At 39.5% G+C, this 21479-nt stretch overlaps 1 protein-coding gene across 8 annotated transcripts in view; it reads right to left on the bottom strand.

Moving 5' to 3' along the window:
• TENM2 (teneurin transmembrane protein 2) overlaps window positions 1-21479 on the bottom strand; it is a 900957-nt gene that overhangs the window by 84812 nt on the left and 794666 nt on the right. For 7 of the 8 annotated variants that reach the window (XM_017825633.1, XM_017825634.1, XM_017825631.1 and 4 more), the window contains 3 exons: window positions 18827-18928; window positions 14913-14945; window positions 38-232 (listed from right to left, as the gene is read on the bottom strand). In XM_017825633.1, coding sequence (XP_017681122.1) covers window positions 38-232; window positions 14913-14945; window positions 18827-18928 — 330 coding nt within the window. The remainder of the gene's footprint in view (window positions 1-37; window positions 233-14912; window positions 14946-18826; window positions 18929-21479) is intronic. The other variant, XM_017825636.1, reaches the window with a different exon arrangement.

The following is a 21479-nucleotide window of genomic DNA, read 5'->3' as shown; positions in this document are numbered from 1 at the left end:
AAAACAAGCTTACAACACAGAAAATAAACATGCTTACCTTCCTCACAGTTTTCTCCTTTGTAGCCCACGGAGCAGACACAGTTCCCTTCGATGCAGGAACCATGACCTCCACACGAGGGATCAATACACTGGCTGATGGGTACATCACATTCTGGACCTTTCCAGCCACTGTAGCATAAGCAGGTGCCTTTGGAGTATTGACCATTGCCACTGCACAGAACCGGGCAGGCAGCTGGAAAAGGGAACGAAAGGAAAACAGCATCCAGGGTCATGCACGTATTCCTGTAAAAGTGCACTAAAAATCCACTGCCAAATAGCTATAGATACACTCAAATATGCTAATTTACTGGGGAAAAAAAAAATCTAAGACAATTTGCAGTAGTTCAGTTCTTCGTTTCCCAAAGAAATAATTTGATTACTATCTAATAAAGCACTCTTGGGTTGGGCATTCCAAGAATACAACTCCTATTCTTTATAAACTACTGATGGTATTTGGGATAACTAATGAGGCAGTGTGAATAGATTTGAGCCTGACATTACTCTGCTTTGTTCCTTTAGCTAAAATTCAATTTTCACAGCTAGCAGAACACAAAACATTCAGTCCCCACAACATTTTATTATATAGCATCTTTCTTCTTTCACAACATTTTTTAATGTAATGTCCCCATAGTTTTTTAGATCCTTTGACTTTCAATGTAAGAATCTTGAACACAAGCTTTCAGCTACTAGAAACGCCCCTTGCCACCAATATCCCTGGTGAACCTGGTTTCCCCAAATCCCAGAGTGACAGCTTTTACCCTGTGTGTATTGGCAAGAAAGCACCATTATTAACCCCTATCCCTCACCCTTGTGTTATTAAGGGGGTAAGACACATTCTGAGCAAATAGTCATTAATGCAAATGAAGTGAAGCCTATGAATAATAAAGGTAGTTGGCAGGTCTTGGGTGCCAGGAATCAGATGTTGTACATATGCAGAGCAATGGAAAGAAACAAGTGGTTTATTAAAACCCAGCTGCATATAAATGTTACACTAAGGCCTATTCACACTCCTTTATGCCCATGTCTCCCTTGTAAACATGGCAATCTGTGATCCTCTGTGCCTGTCAAAGACTGGACGTGGTCCCTACCCAGAGAAATGGAAAAAATAACAGAAGAATAACAGAAAATGGGAGGAATGAAGTGAATCTTGGAGAAAAGGTACAGTTTTGTGCTCTTCTCTCTGATGCAGTTTGATAAAGACAGAAAAGTGTTTCCCTGTCTCCTCACCCTTCAAAGTAATTAGAAACTAACACCTAGTTTTACAGTGCCAAAAATATACTCAAAAGCGACTATTAATCATTTAAAGGTCCTAATGCCTTCTTGGCTTCTATTATCCCTTTAACCTGGATGATCAAGAAGAACCCAAGTAATTGATTTCCTACAAAGAAATGTGTAATGGTCCAGTTATCCAACTTCTCCACTGTTCAGTCCTGCAACCCTTATTAATCTTAGCTGTCCCATTGATCTGCTGCAAAAACACATTTCGGGATAGATTTTTTTCAGGAATTTTCTTATTTGAAATGGGAAAAAATTGATCAGACAAAAATAAATTCAGATTTCTAACCTGAAATGTTAGCTAAAATTTGGAGTGCTGAGAGTTATTTCAATTAAGACTACAGGTTGACGGGCCACATATCACACATATAATCTTTTTAGCCTATTTTTTTTCTACAGTAAAACAATGAAAAAATCAGTATGATAGAGTTTGGGGGTTTTTGCTACTGTTCCTATGTCTCAGAGCCATATTATCCATCCTTTGGTGGCAACAGGACTTCATTCTACTGCAGACCTGGTGCTCTCTCTCACTGTGAGTCTTGTCCAGTTGCTTTCTTACTCACTCCAAAAATGAACACAGATTTGAATAAAGTATAATTTCCAGCAGCAGCATTTGCATTTCAGATGTGATGTATGTTCACTGAGTTCAGTGAAAAACATTTATGCTAAAGTTCTACCGGTTTTGCTTTTTTGCAGCTGGTTTCAGAGTTAAGTTTACTGAACCAGCTGGATTGAAATACTACACAGACAAACATCCATTATGTCCATACTGCACTCCAGGACAGCCTGTTTTACATCTTTTTTGCATGGCATCATCAAACACCCTTCCATGATATTACCACATGCTGAACTAGTAGCAACCTGAATGCTGTGTGACCATTCCTTCTGCCTGCAGGTATCACAGCTGGAGCCTGGCTCAGTTCCCCAGGGTTCACAGCCCTTCACTGCCCAGGTGTGCTGCTCCTCCTGCAAGTCACACAGGTGAGCCAGGAAGAAAGGGATCGACCTGGCACCACTTCCACTTTTCAAGCACAAAGACCTGGGGGCACAAACAATTCCTCTGTCCATAACTCTCCGTTTCACTGCTATTAAAAGGCTTGTTTGGGCTGACATTGATAGGTTTTCCCAAATCACTGTAAGAACAGCAGTCACTTCTTCCTGCTCTCTTTATTTGCCTGAAAAGGCAGCCTGTCCTGAAGACCTGCAGTAATCATGAGTGGCCAGGTCCTTGGTGCCATCTTGCACACCCTGACAGATTGTAGAGACCCTGACCCTTTATTTGGGCCTCATTTTAACACAAAAACCTCCCTCTCTAGCACAAGGCAATGTGTTGGTTAACCCTGCAGTCCCTCTGTTCAAGTCCCCCACAGAAGGAAGTAAGATTGTTATTCTCTGCAACAGTTCCAAGCCACTGCAGAGACTCAGAGTTGCCATTATTGATGGTTGCTCAGTGTGGATTCTCCAACTGCACTGGGACACTGTTGCTTTTGCCCATCAAACTCCTCCCCATGCTGTGATAAAGCTGCATAGAAAGAAAATGTCCCAGGAAAGCTAAATGAATCCGTGGGCAGTAGACAGTTTCTTTGGACAAACCACGTCTGTTCAAGTAGTTATAAAGAGAAAAAAGTAAGACTCAACTCACAAACTGGATATAAGTGAGGAATAGCTTTTTTTGTGTTGTTGTTTTACAGGTTAACATGTCACTCACCACCTGAAAGGACTTCTGTTCTGCAAACCTCTCCTGTGGAGTGGAGTGAAAACTCAAATAAAGACAAAAACTGTATTTAAACAGCAAAGTTCCTTGTAAGAGGGACTGAGCAGAAATAACTCCATTCCTAAAATAAATAAAAAAAGGCAACCAAAACAACAACAACAAACAACCCAAGCCACTTAGATGTGACCACCCTAGATCTAGAGTGGTCTAGACCTATAAATCTGTGCCAGGCATCTGCTGTAAGATCAATTCTCTGCTTGCTTTGCCCCTAAGTCTCATTAAGCAATGGGCAGTTGCAGTCCAGCTAAAGGAGATGTATATCTGCTATTTGGAACTTGTCTCTGGAAAGGCTGTTCTTAGCTCCTACTTTTGATCTGGATTTGCAGGGTTCAACTTCTGGGACACCAGAGACTGGTACAGGAGAAGAAAGATTACTAAATAGTGCTGGGTCTTGAGCTAAAGAGCTCCCACAGTAGATTTTTAGTTTTCCCTCACTCTGCTATGGTGCTCCAGGAATTTAAGTAAAGCTGAAAGCCATGTCACAGCTTTTCATTCCTCTCTTCATGCTTTTACCAGGTCAGAGGTCTTGCTATGGTTCATAAATCTATTCAGTCCTTGTGAAGCTTGTCTATGAGTTGAACAGCAATCTGCCTTCAGTGGTTTGCCACTGCAATGTGCATTGCCACGATGTCACTGACACCAGAACTGACTTGGGACAAAAAAGAGAATCTGTCATTTAACCCTAGGGATGAAGTGAATACAGTTAAGATTAAGACACTTGCAACTTAAAGCCGCAGTTTAATCTACAACCCTCTGCTGGGGTTATTCTACAAACTGTGTGAGTGGAATATCACTTTGAGAGTAAGAAAATTGACAGAGAATCTGGGTCAGATTTTGGCATTTCCAAGACTGCCATGTCACTAGGACTGCAGAAGAAACATGTAAGCAAGAATGCAAGCAAGTGTGGGTTATAAGAAGCTGGCTTGTCACTGCTGTAATAAATGGTTCTTCCTTAATCTCTTTGGTATGGGTTTATAGGCTGTTCTGTGTGAGGAAGAGAGAGAATCAAGCTGCTTTTCCACAGAAAACTGGAGCAGGTAGCCAGAAAAAGGTTTGCTACGCCTATTTGCTAGACCATGTTGCTGCAGGATGAGATCCAAACCAATCCACTCTAATTTTACACCCAGGCAGCTTCAATTAATGTGGAAACTACTCAAGAATCATCTGCAGTTCTTGTTTAGGACTGTTTATGTTTCCCTCCGTGAAGTAGATGGCCCTTGTTCCAGGACAGGACTGACTGCCCGAAGTCTGTTGAAGGAATGTGAAGGAAGGTGGTTTATGTAATGGAACAATCAAGTTCCATCCCATTTCTGTGGGGACATAAGTTGCATATCTCACAGCAGCACTGTCAAAAAGTAGACAGAGATCTTCAGGAGTAGTTATGGCACACTCAAGCAAGTTAGGCACAAGGGTATACATCCTTAGTGAAGGCTGAATGAGCACAACAGGCATTAACCCTAAATGTGGTTTTGGTGATGTGATTCTGCCCTTTACTGGTATTTGAACAAAACCAGACTGTTTTTCACATGGGTGTCAGCTGATGAATGGATACTACAGACCCTTGAGCCCTGTAGGCTGCACACATTTAAGAACATCAATTAAGCAAGAAAGACAAGCCAAACATCCCCCTAAAACTTCTCTCTCTAAAGATTATCTTTGGAGAGTTATTTTGGAGTAATGTTGATATTCCCCGATGCATAAGGAGAGGTGATTTGGTAACAGCCTGTTCCACCTGGATGAGGAGAGGAGATGGCAAGGGGTAATGCCCAAATGGTCTGGCATCAGAAGCCACCAGGTTTCCCAGCTGCAGCCTGAGCACACACTCCTTTCACCCACCCTTGCAGTATTTACACACACATACTCACCAGGGGTGTTCTTCTAGAGCATGGCAAGAAACCAGTAAAGGATATCTGAGGAGTCAAACTCTTGGAGGCTGTTGCAGAACTCGGGTTAGTTACCCAGCTGCTTGCTTGAGAGGCCTTCCCCTGCTACTTGAAGTTCCAAACAGGATGTGAAGGCAGAGTTCTGGTTTGGTTTCTCTTGTTGTAGAGCAAACATTACCCTGGTGCAGAGAGTCCTGGGATCTAGGCTGTCAGTTCTCTACTGCAGACTTTTTTTCAGTTCCTCCTCATAAAATACACAAACTGGTATTCTTCTCTTCAAAGATATTTGAGTGTCTGGGCATAAATATACGCAGACTTGAAAGGTTTTTGAACTTGCACCTACAATGCTTCCCTGCCCTGGACCAGGTCACAAGCAACGCCCTTATATTGCTCTTATTTTGCAAGCAGCTCAGTTTTACATACAAATGTAGATTTTTGAACATGGCAGAAGAAGATTAGCTTCCTTTGTGTCATCTACAGGCTTAGGAGTCCTCTTATGTCAAATTTTTTTAATGCATAAACCACAGTATTTTGTGGGGAGATGCCCATGGTGGGCTGGTGAGAGGAGTCTGGATGGACAAAACTGCTCCAAGGGGTAGTGTTTGAGTAAGGGCCAGAATGGTATCCATAAGGATTACAAGCCCTAATTTTGCACATAAACCAGTTTCTTCTTATCACAAGCTGGTGTTGAAAAAATGATGAGCTTTACTGCCTGTTCACAACGTAAACAGTACGGAAAATTAGGGCTGAGTGTTCAAATGTGAGTTTAAGACTGAACCAACAGAACACTTGGACACCATCTAAAGTGCCATTACATTCTAAGTACTGCTGACTGTTCCATCAAGATTATCTGAAAAGTTAGAACTCATGGAAGAACATCCCACGATTGATCAGAGAATTGGACAACTTCATGGAGTGAAACTCTACAAAGGCTCCTAAACACAAAGAGACATCATCTATTGTAGGAAGTCCTAGCTCTAGAACTAAAAGAATTTACTAGAGAAGCAACAAAGACAGCTACAATTTTTACCCTTCCTCAACTTTCTGCTGCAGGCCACCATCACAGCTGAAACCATGGGTGAAATGGAATTTTGGTCTGAGCTTTACTTCATTAATATAACCTCTATACAAACACACACATTCAGAAAAAAAAAAAAACACCACATACTGAAGAGACACTATTTATACTCCTATGTAAGATATATTCAGCCCTTGTTGAACTGTAGAGACCTAAGAGAAATAAAGATTATTTTTATCTGTAGATGATCCAGTTTAGGAGGAGGAAGTGAATTTCAGTCAGGAAAAATCACTGAACTGATTGGGCAGTTTTGAAATGCTCTTTGGGCAGAGCTGCACGAATTCCCAGTTACATGAGAAGTGAAACACACAATGGCATAATAAAAAATAAAGTTGTCCTTTGTTTCAGTGACCACCAGGAATTGTACTGAAGACAGATAAGAGGTCAAACTTCTCACCAATGAACCTTTCCAGTGACTCTTCTGGGTGCAGTTCCTCTAGGGGATGATTAATTCAGACTCTGTAATAGCTCACACTTGGACTTCCTTCTAGCAGAGATTAAGCTGCTACTGCTGAGAGATTATGCGAGGTTTTGCCAGTATACAAAGAAAATGGATTACTGTTTTTGACAGTCTGATCTGAAGCCTATAAATGCACTCCAGGTCAGCTCCAAACTGGAGGAGAAATAGAGGAAATATCTAAAATAAATGTAGTCTACAGCTGCCTGGTTCCAAACACTTAATGAATATGAGCAGGGCCACATTGTACTGGTGTTTTTCTCTTTTTGGTATTTATGTTGGTGATGCATATGTGGCATTTAGACTACAAATGTTAATTTCTCTTCAATGGACAAATTAGACTACTAAGTCATCAAGTGTGTTTTACTGATGCTAGACCTGAATCCTACTACAGTTGTCTACCAAAGCCCTGGATAATTTTAGTTTCACTCCAAAAGCTACAGCCAAGTTCCTGTTCTCCTAAGATAAAGTCATACCTATTCATATATGAACAATCTTAATCTAAATGAGTTTAAACCCAAAGGAAATGCAAATATTTGCATTTTAGAAAATCAGCCCAGTTATTAAAAAAGTTAATTGCTGTCAACCTGATTCAAAATGTTGGCTCTAGACTTTACACTATTATTATAAACAAAATAGTACTGAAACATCCCTTATTTTTTTGTCACCCATCCCTTCTTACACCAAGTATTTGCCCTTAACTATTACATGTCTTCTTACACAAAGTATTTGCCCATATTTCTAAAAATTATGAGACATATGAATCTCTTATTTGTAGCCTGAAAATGCAATTATTTTGTTTGACAACACTTTCCTTCATATTTTCTATTTAAACCTATTTTAATCAGTTGGCTGCACATTTCACTACTTGTCTGCATGCCTATTAGCTTTTACTGGAGTTCATTTACGGATATGAAAGTCTGAAATAACTTCTAAGACCACTCCATGGGTTTTTACTAGCTTATGCTGGTTTTTTGCTACTTTCCTGGTGAGAAGCTGCCCCAGCCCCAGCAAACTTAGACTCAAGAAAATCATCCTGGAATGGGAGACTGAACGAAACCAAGGCTGTTTTCTCTCATCTGCTCTTTGTGCCTCACAAACATGCCATCTGCATGGTCAGGAAGAACGGTGTTTGAATTCAGAGGTCACCAACCTCTGTCAGGCTGAAATGTTCTGAGCAACAGCGACGATTAGGAAGACCTACAACATCATTTAGGTTGTTTTAAGGCCTTGTGCTCTTCCAGCCAGGAGTCATCTTGTAGAAATCCACCCAGCAGCAGCAGAAGGAACAGCTATGAAAAAACTGTCACCGACATTAGATGCTTCAGGAGTTACTCCATGAAACTGTTTACTTTACAGAACACACAACTAATTTAAATGATTTAACAGTAGTGGGATCCTACCCTTGCAGGCATCAGGTCAGTATTAAGAGGGAATGTAAAGCCTTTCCCAACAATGTTCTGCTGTCCCTGCTTCAGGTGCCCAAGCCCAGCCTTACCAAGCTCTCCTGTCTAGCTCTGCCAAACTGCACATTAGCAAGCCAGGAAGAGACTCACGGAAGAATTTCCAGAAGGACAAAAAACCCATCAGGTGTGTCAAATCTCTGACATTCAGAAACCATTTGGGGAAAGCAGCACACGCTGACTTAAGCACTAAAGTATGGATGCTTTAATTAATCCGGGGTGAATTTAATTGCTTTAGTTAAGTGGAAATCGGGTTAAAAATGATGCAGAGCATGCTGGGGTGTGTTAAAAACATGACATATGAGTTGGATGAATCGATAAATTAAAAGCGCACAGATGTTTTAATTAAACCCAGGAAACTTAACGAAGACCACTAGAGACTTTTAAGCCTATGATTAATTCAATTCATTTAAAATACCTGTAGAGATATGGGGATGCCTCCATTTTGGGAGGCAAGAAGTTCTCGATCAATAAGTACTTAAGCTGTTCCACAAAAAAAATGGCAAGATTTTTAATAGAAGTGGCTGAACAGCATTTATTGCACAATGAATATTTACATCCTTCTGAACACTCAGCAAACTTTTGCCTCGGCAAAAATTTGTCAAAAATATTTTTCCTCACTGCCTTCAGGGTGAGCCTATCTGTCAAAAAGACAAACACTTACTGTTCCTTTCTCTACTATTGTACAAAGTACCTATTTCCATTAGATAATTGCTTATCTTAACAACTGCTACAAAAATCTATGTAAGAATTACAAACATGTCTTCCCACACTATCTAGCACCAATTTCCAGAACCACAGCAAATTTTTCAAATGAGGTTGGTCACTTGGTACAAGACAATTTTGCTTGATGAATTGACCCTTGTAATATTTTCCAATAACAATAACAATGCAGTCAGTTAGAACAGGGAAAAATCAAAATTAAGGAAATATCAGATACATTGGAACTATTGTAATGGTGGATTGAAAGGGCTGAAGCCCCATTACTGCTTTTGTGAAGATGAGCTTAGACAATCTCACTAAACATCAAGAAAGATCTTAGTTCTCTAAAGACAGTGGGGCACAGCAGGGGGAGAGAAAAAGACCACTGTGCTGCCTCACTGGTAAAGCCACAGCTGAACATAAAATGATTTTTAAGTGGCATAAAACAAACTAAACATTGGAGACAGAGAGAAAAAAGGACATTTGAGTGCACCAGACACTTGATAAAGTTCTGGCAGGAGTCAAATGTCTGGAGGACTTTCTCCTGTCAGTACATTCTGGATTCAACACTTGGTCACAGCCTGTTTCCCCCTCCACTATTGCAGCAGCTCTGCAGCTCTCACTGCCCATGTTAAAGGGAAGTCTGTAGTTCTCTGTGCACGACACTAAAATGATTTGCAAATGGTGGATTGATTTGCAGCCCATCCAGTTTGGGTCCTCCCCATCTCCTACATCGTTAGAGAGCAGCACAGTTCAATCTCTTTTTCACATGCATCAGTGCATTCAAGGAAATAGAAGTTTCCCTGCACTGGTCCTGGTTTACCACAGAAGAATGTGACTGATTAGCTTACCACATATTTTATGCCTTTGAAAAGAAAGGAAACAAACAAACAAACAAACAAACAAACTCTTTTTCTGTGTGAACTAGTAACACAGAATCAGAGCTGTGAAATTCCTGCCTCGAATATAAGCAGTGAAGTCTCGACACAAGACCGTGCAGAGAAACAAGTTTTACTTTCTAGCAACAGATGGAAACAAACAGATGTTGAAATCAGCTACTGTCACAGACAAGCATGTAGATCTTCATTTGTATCTTGATAACTTCATCACGAGAAAAACTGAGGAGGAAGGGAAAACTAAACTATTTCAGAGGTTTCAGTCGCTGTCTCAGTGGAAAGAACCAGTGAGAAATCAGAGATGATGCTCCAAGCTCACAAAAAGCAGCAGTAAGGACAAACAGCAAATACCAGAATTATCCTTCCAAACACACATGTGAGGATTCATAACAGAGAAGCACTAACAGCACGAAGATACATGTGTTTCTAGAAGAAGGAGCAAGAACGTGAGATATTTCTTCCAATATTTTTGGTAAAATTTTACACCTTTCCCAGTGAATGCTGTAAAAACTATTGCTTCTCTGGTAATGGTTCAGCTCTGGCTAAACATCAGTGCAGTAGATGCAGGATTACACCCACAGGCTGCAGTTTAGGGTATTTAAAACCTAAGATGGTTTGGTCTCATTTTAGTTACTACTATTTGCCTTATTAAATTTACCAGAAAAGATTTAAATCATAACATGTTGAATTTCACAGTTCCACATCAGCTGCAGATATTTACACATTTTTCTACGTTTGAGTTAGAGATTTTTTTTTGTTTGTTTGAGAAAGTGAAGGGAGATGACAGCTTACTGAATTTAGTCTCACCCGAACAGGGGCTAAATATAGACAAATATCTAAATTACAGGTTCAAACCTAGACATAATGTAGGTATGAAAAAAGTCATGCATGCTGAAATATGAAGCTATGATTCAGGGCTGTTTCTGTTTCTCAGGGATGGCAAATGTCTAAGGATCTTTTAAATCAGCTGTATTTCTATGACATGATTTACAATACTACTTAATCATAGCTGCTTCAGTGACATTTACCATCAACACAAGGACTCCAGGATGATCCCAACACAACTGTAAAGGTAAACTCTTAGAACTTAATGAAATAACAAACACCAGTACAAGTCCAGGGAGACAAAGCAACCTGAAAACAAAATGTAGATTGCAACACAATTAAATAAGCCAACCAATTAAACACAAAAACAAATTACAAAGCACACAGCACAGCGAGCACAATTCAGCTTAGCAGAGTATAGTCAGAGCAGAGAGATTCTTGGCCACCAATGGAAGTATCTGAAAGGAAATAAGATTTTTGGCTTGCCAGAACTAAGCTGCACAATGGCCTGTGTCCTGCATGTATTTGTATGCATGTCCACTTCCTTGCTGCACTGGGAACCTTTTGAAATATTCTACTTAATGGAACACCATTGAAACAGAAAATATTTGTGCAAATAGACGTGTTTGTGCTGCACATATATAAGAAGAGAAGAAAGATAAAACAAGTGAAGTAACTGATAATACAGCAGCCTTCAAAAGCAGCTGTGAGAGATCAAATGAATGTACCCAGTTTTCAATAAGTATGAAAATATTACATAATACTGTTGAAGAAAAATCCATTAATAATATTTTACTGTGTTTCCATGTGCTTTCCATCTTGGACATAAGTAAACTTTCTTATCATATTAAGCCAGTAAAATTTGGTTCCAGTTCAGCTACAGGACTGCCCATGGCTCTGTCTTTGGTCTCTAAATTTCTACATGTTGGGTAGTGAAAGATAAAGATGCCTGAGTGTTCACTGAAATCAGAGATTCTTTACATGTCCATTTTTTACCTATCATATTTCGTCCATCAGTGGCATCTTGTCCTACAGAATAAGTCTGCCTTCTTAGCTGCACCACTATACTACAAGCTCTTTGGGACATAATTTCAAGTTCATAGGCTGCAACTTAAATTTAGAAACGTAGGAAAGGGCAGTGCAATCCACATGCACGAGTTTGGCATTCTAATACAGAAAACAAATGCTAATTAAGTTGCTACACTAGATGTAAGTATCAGGTATATTTAACAACATTAAATAAATATCTTTTAAAAAATCAAAGCATTTTTGCTGCCCTGTAGAGGCACAATTATAACAAAAAGAAGGAAGGGCATGCCTCTAAACAATAGGAGCATCCCCACTTGAACTGATTCAGGACTAGCTCTTTTGTAGATAAATTCTTTATAACCTAAGCTCAAAGCTGGAATCAACAGAAGCCAAAAAAACTTTAAGAACAATGAGAAGTTAATATTTTGCATGTTGAAAGCTATATTTATAAAGCCTGCCTTCTCAAATAGTCTCAAAGCTAAAAACAGCTCCTGGCTCCTATTTCAACTTTGCAAATATTCTCTTACAAAGAATGTAAAGGAGATGAAGCACCAACTCCAGCCCAGTGCAGGCTGGGGAGTGATCTGAGTTCTGTCACCATCCTGTCACTAACAGCACTGCTAATCCTCTCCTTTAATCTCCCATGTACTGCAGGGACAGGAACATATTTTTAAACAGCAATGAAATGTTAGGATGCTAAATGACTTGTCTTGTAACAGAAATTTAACAAGGTATCTGTTGTAGAATTCTGGAGTCCAGGCTCTCCAGTCCCCTGTTCTTACTTCTAATCTCCCACAGAATTCATGAGGATTGATGAGGAAAGCTGCAGACTAGACACGAGGGCTCCTGTATTCTATTCCTTGGCACTACTGATTGTGTGCCTTGAGCCCCTTTTGGAGCCGTGACCACTAACAATCAGAAAGAATTCAGCCTGTGACCCCATCAGTTCTTGGCTCCTGTTTAAATTGCCAATTAGAACAAGTTGGAGTGATGGATTTTGCTTTGGCTCTACTTGTCTACCTGACACTGGATCAAACCTACTGTCTCATTTCATGCAGGCAAGTAGCAGCTGATAGACAGCAATGCCTGTCAGTCATTGTCAAAATAGCTTTCATGTCCGTTTATTTATTCTGTAATTATTTTAGGCAGAGTTAATGGCACAAACCCCTTTTTACAGACTACTTCAGTTCTGCAAAACTAAGAAAAACGAGGGCAATCACTGTCCTGTACATAAAACTCACTGCAAGGCAACTGAGGACATGATCACCTTGCCAGAAATGAAATAAGCCTGCTAATAAAATATGAGAGTGGGAAAACGGGAAGAAAGTTCATAACAAAGGCTTTTTAAGGAACTGAGTCGGAGAGGTGGGAACTGCTGGAGAGGAACGTTGCCAAAGACAGCCTTGTCTGTTCAAGTATCTAAATGATGCTTCCACCCACTGTGAGAGAGGATTTGAGTGACAAGCCAGGGCTGTGCTGCTGCTGCAGCACGCACAGAAGTTGGCACACATACACACATAAACACACATAACCCAAAAACAAACCCACCCAGAAACAGATACAAAGAGAGAAGCTGAACACGCTGAATTTTGTCAACTGCAAGAAAGGATGTGAGATATGTGTGGGTGACAAGTCAGGAATGCAGTATTTCCAAAGAAAAGCATACTTTTTTTTTCCCCCAAGAGTATGATGTAAGTGATGAGACATGCTATGATTATGAACATGTAAAATGCTTACCAATGAAGTTATTTCTTCTTTAATTTATCTTTTCTCTCTAAACCCCTATTTCTCAGCCCTAGCCTGCATTCTTGCTCTGTCCCAGTGGATAATACCATCACTCCACCTATTATTAAGGTTCATAATCTGGATATTATTTTTTACTTTTTTTCTCCCCTCAGGCTTTGACAAAGTCTTACAGACTTTTTTCTGCATTGCATCTCTCGGTCAGAATTCTGCCCTGGCTTTCAGCAAATAAAATCAACATTAAATAAACACCTTTTTCAACATGTTCATAAATTCAGTCTCATTCAGTCATGTTTATATGCAACAGTGCTGCAAAAAATCATGTTGTTAATTTGTTAATCTATCCTTCAACTGTGTCACTTTTCTTTCCTGGTCCTGTTTTAGGTCTTTTCCTCCTATCACACGGAACACCAGCTTCATGCTCTAACTCCATTTACAGACCCCCTTCACCCCACACTGTTCACTGCTCAAATTCTGACTTCAGCCTTTCTAGGATTTAGGATGCTTTTGAGAGTCAGACTTTAAAACTTCCTTCTTTCAGCTGTTTCCTATGGTCAGTCTCCCCATTTGCCCTCCATTATCCACCAGATGTTATGTTTTTGCCCCATTGTCCCTCTTAAAACTCAGTCACACTGTTGGTGTGTTTTTAACACTGCATAATAACTGTTTTTCCTTATATCTCCACATTAATTCCCTTTCAACTTGTATAGATCTGGTTAGTTCCTGGAGTCAGGCACTGCTTTTATTTATTTGTTTTGCATGTAAAGTACTACCCACAACAGATTAGCTTTAACAAATACTATTGCTCATGAAAATCTCATAATACCACAAACCCAGCATCTTTCCTATTCTATTGTCCCTCTCCAGCTCTTTGCTCTGCAAACCAACCTGGTGTGGGTGTCTGCATATTTAATCTGAATAACTTCACTTGTCTGATCTACAACCTGTTACTGCAGTGATTTGAACAGTACCAGACACACATTCTATTTGTGCCACTGAGGACCCAAAGTGCTGCCTCACCTCAGGTCCCATCTCCTCTGTGCAGGGCAGGCTATTCAGTATTCAACTTTCAAAGTCCAGGGGGTCTCTGTTTGCTTGAGCCATTTCTAGTTCCTAAAATTTCCAGCCAAGTTTTGAAGACAAACACTGTTTTCCTTACTGACATAGAGAGGAAATACAAGCTCCTATACATTACCAGCGTATGCCTGATACCATTTATATGTGTGGGCCACGTGCTCTACACAGCAATGAACCAAATACTGAATTATTCAGCAGGATGCACCCCAAAATTCATGTTTTCTCCATTGCAATCACTCCCAGAACATCTTATGCCACTGGGAGCATTCTGGACATGGCACAAAGAGAACAGTTTCAAGCAGCGTATTCAATTGATGGAAAAACATTACTTTATGCACTATTGTCCAAGCAATAAGCCTCCAAAAAACCTCAGAGTAGGAAGAGTCTCAAACAACTGAAATCAGAATAACAACTGAAAAAAAGCATGAGTTGCTTCTTCCAGCAATTATACCTTACTTACCTAATAATTGTCAGCTTTTTACATTTTTATACATAGATTAATAGCACACACACAACAAAGAAAATGGCAGTGGTAGGAACTCTTATTGTGGTGCAAACAGCAAATCCATTAGAGTCAATTTAAAAAGAGAGACTACACTTTACAGCTTAGTAACTATTTCAAACTAAATAGATGTTGCAAAAGAAATGAAAAGAAATTTAAAAAAACCTACCCTTCTTTTTATACTTATTAAAGTGGCGCCGTCCTTTGCCAGTAAGCCAAAAACAAACAGAATGAAAATAAAATAATGAAAAACCCACACAAGGAGAACAGGAAAAGAAACCGCGAATAACATAAATCTGATTAATTAGAGTTCTTAAAAATCAGATTAAAAAGTCAACCGATCAAACATCGTACAAATTTTCGCTTTTAAAAAAATCCTAAAGCCTTCAATCCATTTAGATTAAAATATTAAACATGTTTCTTATTACATTGCATAATCAGCTAGAAGTATCTGCTAAATGGCAACTTCATGGCAGTTGACATAAGCTACTTGAGTCCATTTTTGTCCTTCTTTTACTAATCGGACACCATCTCTTAGCAGGCTATGCTCATCATGCCAATGTACAAATCCCGTGTGATGGCACATTGTTCACCTTTCCAGATTAGCAAAAGATGCTTATGATGCAAATCCCAGCATTTCAAAATGCAAAATTAAAGGAGGCTCTGTGCTCAGTTGCAAAACAGTACATGACAGTGTCTTTGGAAGTAGCTTTGTTAAAGGAGTGGAAGAGTTGCACGCCCTTCAAATATCTTCTGAGGTGAAGTGAAATTGTAGCCAACTCTGAGTCACTTCTAGGAACTCAACTCACTGTGCCACTGAACTCTACAAATGGTGAATGCAGGATGCCTGCTGGCAGATTTACCACAGAACTTGAAAAACCCAACTATGAGCAGACATCAACAGCAGGAACACTAAGGAAGAAGGACATCTTGATAAAACTCAGTGGTTATGTCATAGAGGTTACAGAAAAATAGAGATGAATATAAAAAGGTGACAACACACCAAAATAAGATGATCATAGCTGCATGTCTGATTCTTTAATTGATCCTTGGCCATTGCATCAGTTTTCATCAATAACTCCTACAGATAATTGTGGACAGGAGGTTACTCACAGTGCAGGTCAATTCACAGCAAATCTTCCACTGGCTTTAACCGTACACATTTGCTTTGTCAGGACTCATCTCCACACATTGAATTATCCTCTGATCAGCAGATTTTCTTTTTTTTTGTATGCCATGTCTTATCCACATGAGATCAAAATGTACCATTACCTTTTCTGTATGTTAGATGAAATTCTTTAACCTTAATTAGGTTAGACTCCAAATGATTTCAAAGGGAATCCTGCCCCAGCAAGGATGGAGTAAATCTGTTGATATTGGATACTTGAGAATAAGCTATTTCCACAGGTAAGGGTGAGAAATAACCCCCTCTCCCCAGTATTTGGCAGGAGTGTTTAGGAGGGGGAAGTTTGTACCACTTCAATCAGGGTATGAAAGTACTACAGCCTGTGGGGTTGAGCCAAAAGTTCATCTCTTTCCAGTAGTTTTCATGGTATTTTCCTGGAGCTAATGGATCTTCAGTGCTGTCTCCCACAGCTTTCCCTCATTTTCATCTTTTAGAACAACCTGGATGGAGTAGTGCCTGTGCACTGCCTGCAAATAGTTTGCAGGAGATTCCTCCAATGATTCACTGTTTCTGGTGGCCTCAAGATCAGCCCTGTAACAGGGCATTCACTGCTATAAAGGATCCCACTTCCTACCTATCAAACTTGGGTTTCACCCAAAGTGAAGCTCTCAGACTGCTGTGTTGCTGCATGGACCAAGTTCTAAAAGCCATCTGAGGAGCTTGTTCACATTTCTCCCGTATTTCTTTATCTGAGTCTTGCCTTAAATTGTTCTACAGGGGAGAAATGAGACATTGAAAGATGTGTTGCTAGGGAAATAATAATTAAAAAAATCTGATGGAAAGAAAATCATTATACTTCCATACTTGTGACAGCTTAAATATAAATTTAATATTACTGTAAATGTACATTTAACATGTGTCTGCACATGGCATATACTGGAAAAGATGCAATTCTCTATCTCACTGTACTGTGTTTTACCATGCATACAATCCCAATTTCGATTTCTGCCTTCTCAAACTGCTCTCACATATAATGAGCAGTCAAGCGAGCAGACAAATCTGTGGCCATGCGAACAGGCATGGAAATGCCTGTGAAATGGGTGAGGCACAGAGCCCTTACACCCAACTAACTCAGCCACAGCTCTGGGCAGGGCTCACAGGGTGATGCTGTGCAGTTCTGTGCCTGCACAGAAACACGAGTGCTGTCAACACGCCCGTGTTGTCATTTTAGGTAGCTTTCCCAGGTTCTTTGTTCTTTAGAAATGCCACGATGTCTGACAAGAAAACAGTGGAATAGTTGAAAGAAGCTTCCAAGAAACCATTCCTGCTTTTGAGGGGAAGGAGACAACACAGAAAGGACAAAGCGGGAAGCAGAGGGAATGCACTGAGGGGCAGGAGAAGCCTGACAGATACAGATACAGTTTGACGCCCTAGAAAAAAAAGCTGTTTTATCTGTCACAGCCTGAACAAAGTATTTTCTAGCATTAACACAGCATACAGTGTTACACAGAGGTTGAGTACACAATGCAGGATTGCTCCACAACTCAAAATGCAAATGAGTTGATATAATGGCCATGTATGTGTGAAGGGTGGCAGTGAAGCACACAGTCACTGCATGCACACTTTCACAGGTTAACACCACAGAAATGCATACAGCTGTCAATCTGTATTTATAGCACACATTATCACACCATTTACTTTGTGGGATACAGATATCTCCTCTCTCTACTTGCCAGCTGTCTTAATTTCTCAGGTAATCAAACAACATGCACGCTGTATTTGAAGCATTCTTTAAAATGAGCAGGGCGAGCACTGAAATAACAGCATTAGCTCTCCAAGGCCCTTGGGGTCTCTATTTTATTTTTTTTTTAATTTTTTTTTTTTGTACTGGGGTACCTTCAAGAGCCAAATATGGAGACACTAAATGGAAATTACTCCCTCCAGTACAACTACAACAGCTACTCAAGGAGTATTTCACAGACAGGCATGAGTATGCTGGATGTTACAGCAGGGAGAGGGGTGGGTCACAAATAACTGTCCTCAGGACTGGATCAGGGGTCTAAGAAGAAATGAGCAAATTTCTAAGGCCCTTCAAGTTATTTAAGAAAGCTTTCAAACACGAGGCATTCCCTCTTCGAACTCTAACAACCCTATCCCCGTGGAAAACAACTGTGAGCACAATATTGATAGTGTGCCTAAATCTCACACAAACTAAGAAGGAAGCAAATTGTAAAATGTTATGAGTGTCCTCAGGAACATTAGGGAATACAAACAAGCCATTGAATTTAGACAAAATATCTGATACTAGCTGTATAACTAAAGAGCTCCTTCTTTATGAATCTTTTCCCTATGACAGCTATTCCAAACTCTCAGGAAAACTTAATAAACACATTGTGCCAATCCACAGATGTCATTTAGATTTCTGCTTAATCCTTGACAGTAACATATTTCCCAGTTTTAGTTGTTAAAATTTACAACTGACATTTAAGAAAAGGTTTATTTTAAGATTTTATCAAGGCCTACTTATTTTCCTATAAGAGGCGAAGTTCCTTTGGTCAAAGTAACTGTATATACAAGAAAGATGCTTTGTGCTAGAAGTAAGGCTTAGGCAAGCCAGAATATATACTACATGCTGTCAATGAAGAGAATCAGTCTTCTGTTGCAGATCAGTTAATGATTATCAGAAAGCATTGATAATTCATCCACTTTTACAGAAAATAAATTTATTTTCTGCCATTTCTGCCTGCTACCTCTGCCACAAAAAAGCTGCAGCAATGCAAGTTCATAGGTAATGTAGAAATACTTCCTCTTAATCCTATTGAACTTGAGATCTAAGGGAAAAAAAGCATATTGATCTATTTGAATCTAGCTTGGACCCATGCTAGCAAGCGGGCACTGCAGATCCTTACATCACAAACACACACTGTGGTTATTTGTAAATACAGGGAAAATGATACCTTTGGCACAGTCTGCTCCATGAAATCCTGGAAAACAGTGGCAGACACCTGACACACACTCGCCATTCCCGTGGCAATGACGTGGGCAGTCTTGCACCGAATCTGAAACACAAGAAACACAGGCAGTCAGCCTGCTCATTTTTTTTGCTTAATTTTTCTTCAGTTTATTTTGTCTTCGATGCTTAGAGGAACAGCCCCTAATAATATGAACACCACAAGGTTTGGGTGAAGCAGAATGTACCAAATTTTGTGGCAGCATGAATAGGTGTTGAGATCTAGAGACACACCAAAGTGTCACGTTCAGTCTCTGGGCACCATTAGAACTCAAAGTCTTCTGACAGTGCTCAAGCCCTCTGTTCCAACAGATTGGTGGGACCTCTTAAGACCTTCAGAGCTATGTTGAAATTTATATTATGCAGCAAACATAACATTTCACCAGGAAAATCAACACTCTCCCTCCTGCAATGAGACACTGTTCCTGCACAATCACTCTGCCATGGGACACTGATTATCCCAAGGACTGTATCTTCCTTGCCTTCTACAGACATTTAAAGGCTCATTAATTAAACTGACAAAAATATCTGCTGAACGTGACAGAAAGGAGCTCTTTTCTTCTGGCAAATACACTTGATCCTAAAAAAAAAAAAAGAATTAAAAAGGTGCAAGTAGCTCTGCAAGAGGATGAAGGAGAATTCTGTAAAATCTGAGGACAAAGTTTAACATTAGAGTGACTGACTGAAGTGATGACTTCAATAATATGAGGAGAATAGGTACATCAGCCTGGTAACGTTTCGGCTGTACCAACACACTAATTTTCCATGATTTCTGTTATTATTTGCATAACAGCAACCTAGAAATAAAATTCCAATTTTGAAACGAATTCTTAAAATCATTCTAATTTGAAAGCTGTTGGATTTCAGTGGAACATATTTTCAACACTGAATTATTAGAGCAAAAATCTAATTGGGCAGTTGTTGCTCTTCACTATTACTCCCTGTTGTTGTGGCTTCAAACTAAATGGCTCTGTCAGTCCCAGATACCAAACCAAGAGCATCGGTACAAGACAGAAGATAAAATTTGGATTTGGAACCAGCAGAAACACACAGAGTATTTTTTGTCAAACTAAACTTCAAAGAACAAAAGGACTCAAGTACAACTTTAAATCTAATTTCACAGTTGCAGGACACCAAATACAAAATGTCTAAAGCAAATTCCCAAAGAGATGTCATCAGCTTGGCCTCCTGAAATGATTCATGTAAACAATGAAGAGAAAAATTGAAATGTAATGCTCAAAGATATCAATTTGTCTCATGAAGGAGCTTGTTTATAGATTTATTCATTATTTTGCTTCATGGCACACGAAAGCATTCTTCTATGTATTCAAAATCATGGTAAATTCAGTATTGTCTGCGAGTTAACATAATTTCTGTTATTCTTTCTCCTCTTCCACACCAGAGAGATATTCAGCTGTCTCAGATCCTTTGATTATGAAGTGTCTGATGTGGGTGTGTGTAGAACCACCTCGGAAGCAGATAAAACACTATACTTTTCTTTGGATTTCATTCCAATTACTATCATTGCACTTACAAGTAGTCTACCTGACTGTTAGACCTTTGATGGTCTTGAAAGCTGTAGCCTAGACCAGACAACTCTTTTAAGAGCAGCTTATGGTTATCATAACATAAGGTTATGATAACCTAAGGTTATCATAACAGAGGCATAACAAGATACAAGCACAAATGTTGGTTTTGGAGAAGCAGAAAAAGCCTTCTATGGGCAAATATGCAGATCTCTGTCTCTCTATATATATCAAGATGTATAGCACCTTAACTCTTACTAAGCCAAATATAAGCTATGAAAAAACAATAATTTCTTCATCTTAACTGAGGTTAACAGAAGTAATTATGTTCATACTTAATGACAGTATTGACTATCCACCTACACCCTTCTTGGGACTTAAACCAACAAACTGAATTTTATACTGGTGTAAAAGGGAAAAAAATTAACTTCATATTATTAATCAGGCAAGGTTGGAAAATACCTCTGACTATTGAGTTTAAAGATTAAAAACTGACTTGTACTTTTTGCAGCTTCTCTTTCCCTGAACTAACAGGAATTTATACAATACAGTGTCATTTAACACTTCACCAGCCAGGGCAGAATATAAGATAGACTATCTCAGAAATTGTTATGCCTCTGTGACAAGACAGTCAGCAAAGTCCATTAAGTCCTTCAGAGTTCTAACAAATCTAATAAAGCCTGGAGAATTTAGACTCACTCTGATTTTCAACTAAATGTAACCCTATTCTTCTAACAAAACTGCAGGCAAGATGTTTGGCTCTTGATTCCACCATGTTGAGGAGACGACTCACTATTAGGTGAGTGCTAAGCTGTAAGACAGCATACAGCTAATTAACTGACTCAATTAATCTCTAGGGTGGCTGCAAACAATAACCTCATTTGCAGGTATCGTTTTCTTGAGCTGTCTTTCTACTAAGATTAAACAGCTCTCCTGTTGGATCCTATTCCACCTGGGTGTAAAGAAGCTTCTTCAGAGAAGCAAATAAGAGGTATAAAAATGACAGATAAGGGAGAGGAATATTAACTGGGGAATGCTTCAAACCAGACTGAACTTATCTGAGCCTTGTGTTCC

This window comes from Lepidothrix coronata, unplaced genomic scaffold, assembly GCF_001604755.1.
Source record: "Lepidothrix coronata isolate B3197 unplaced genomic scaffold, Lepidothrix_coronata-1.0 Scaffold121, whole genome shotgun sequence".
In the NCBI taxonomy this organism is placed as follows: domain Eukaryota; kingdom Metazoa; phylum Chordata; class Aves; order Passeriformes; family Pipridae; genus Lepidothrix; species Lepidothrix coronata.
This window is presented reverse-complemented; position numbering and strand designations above follow the sequence as displayed.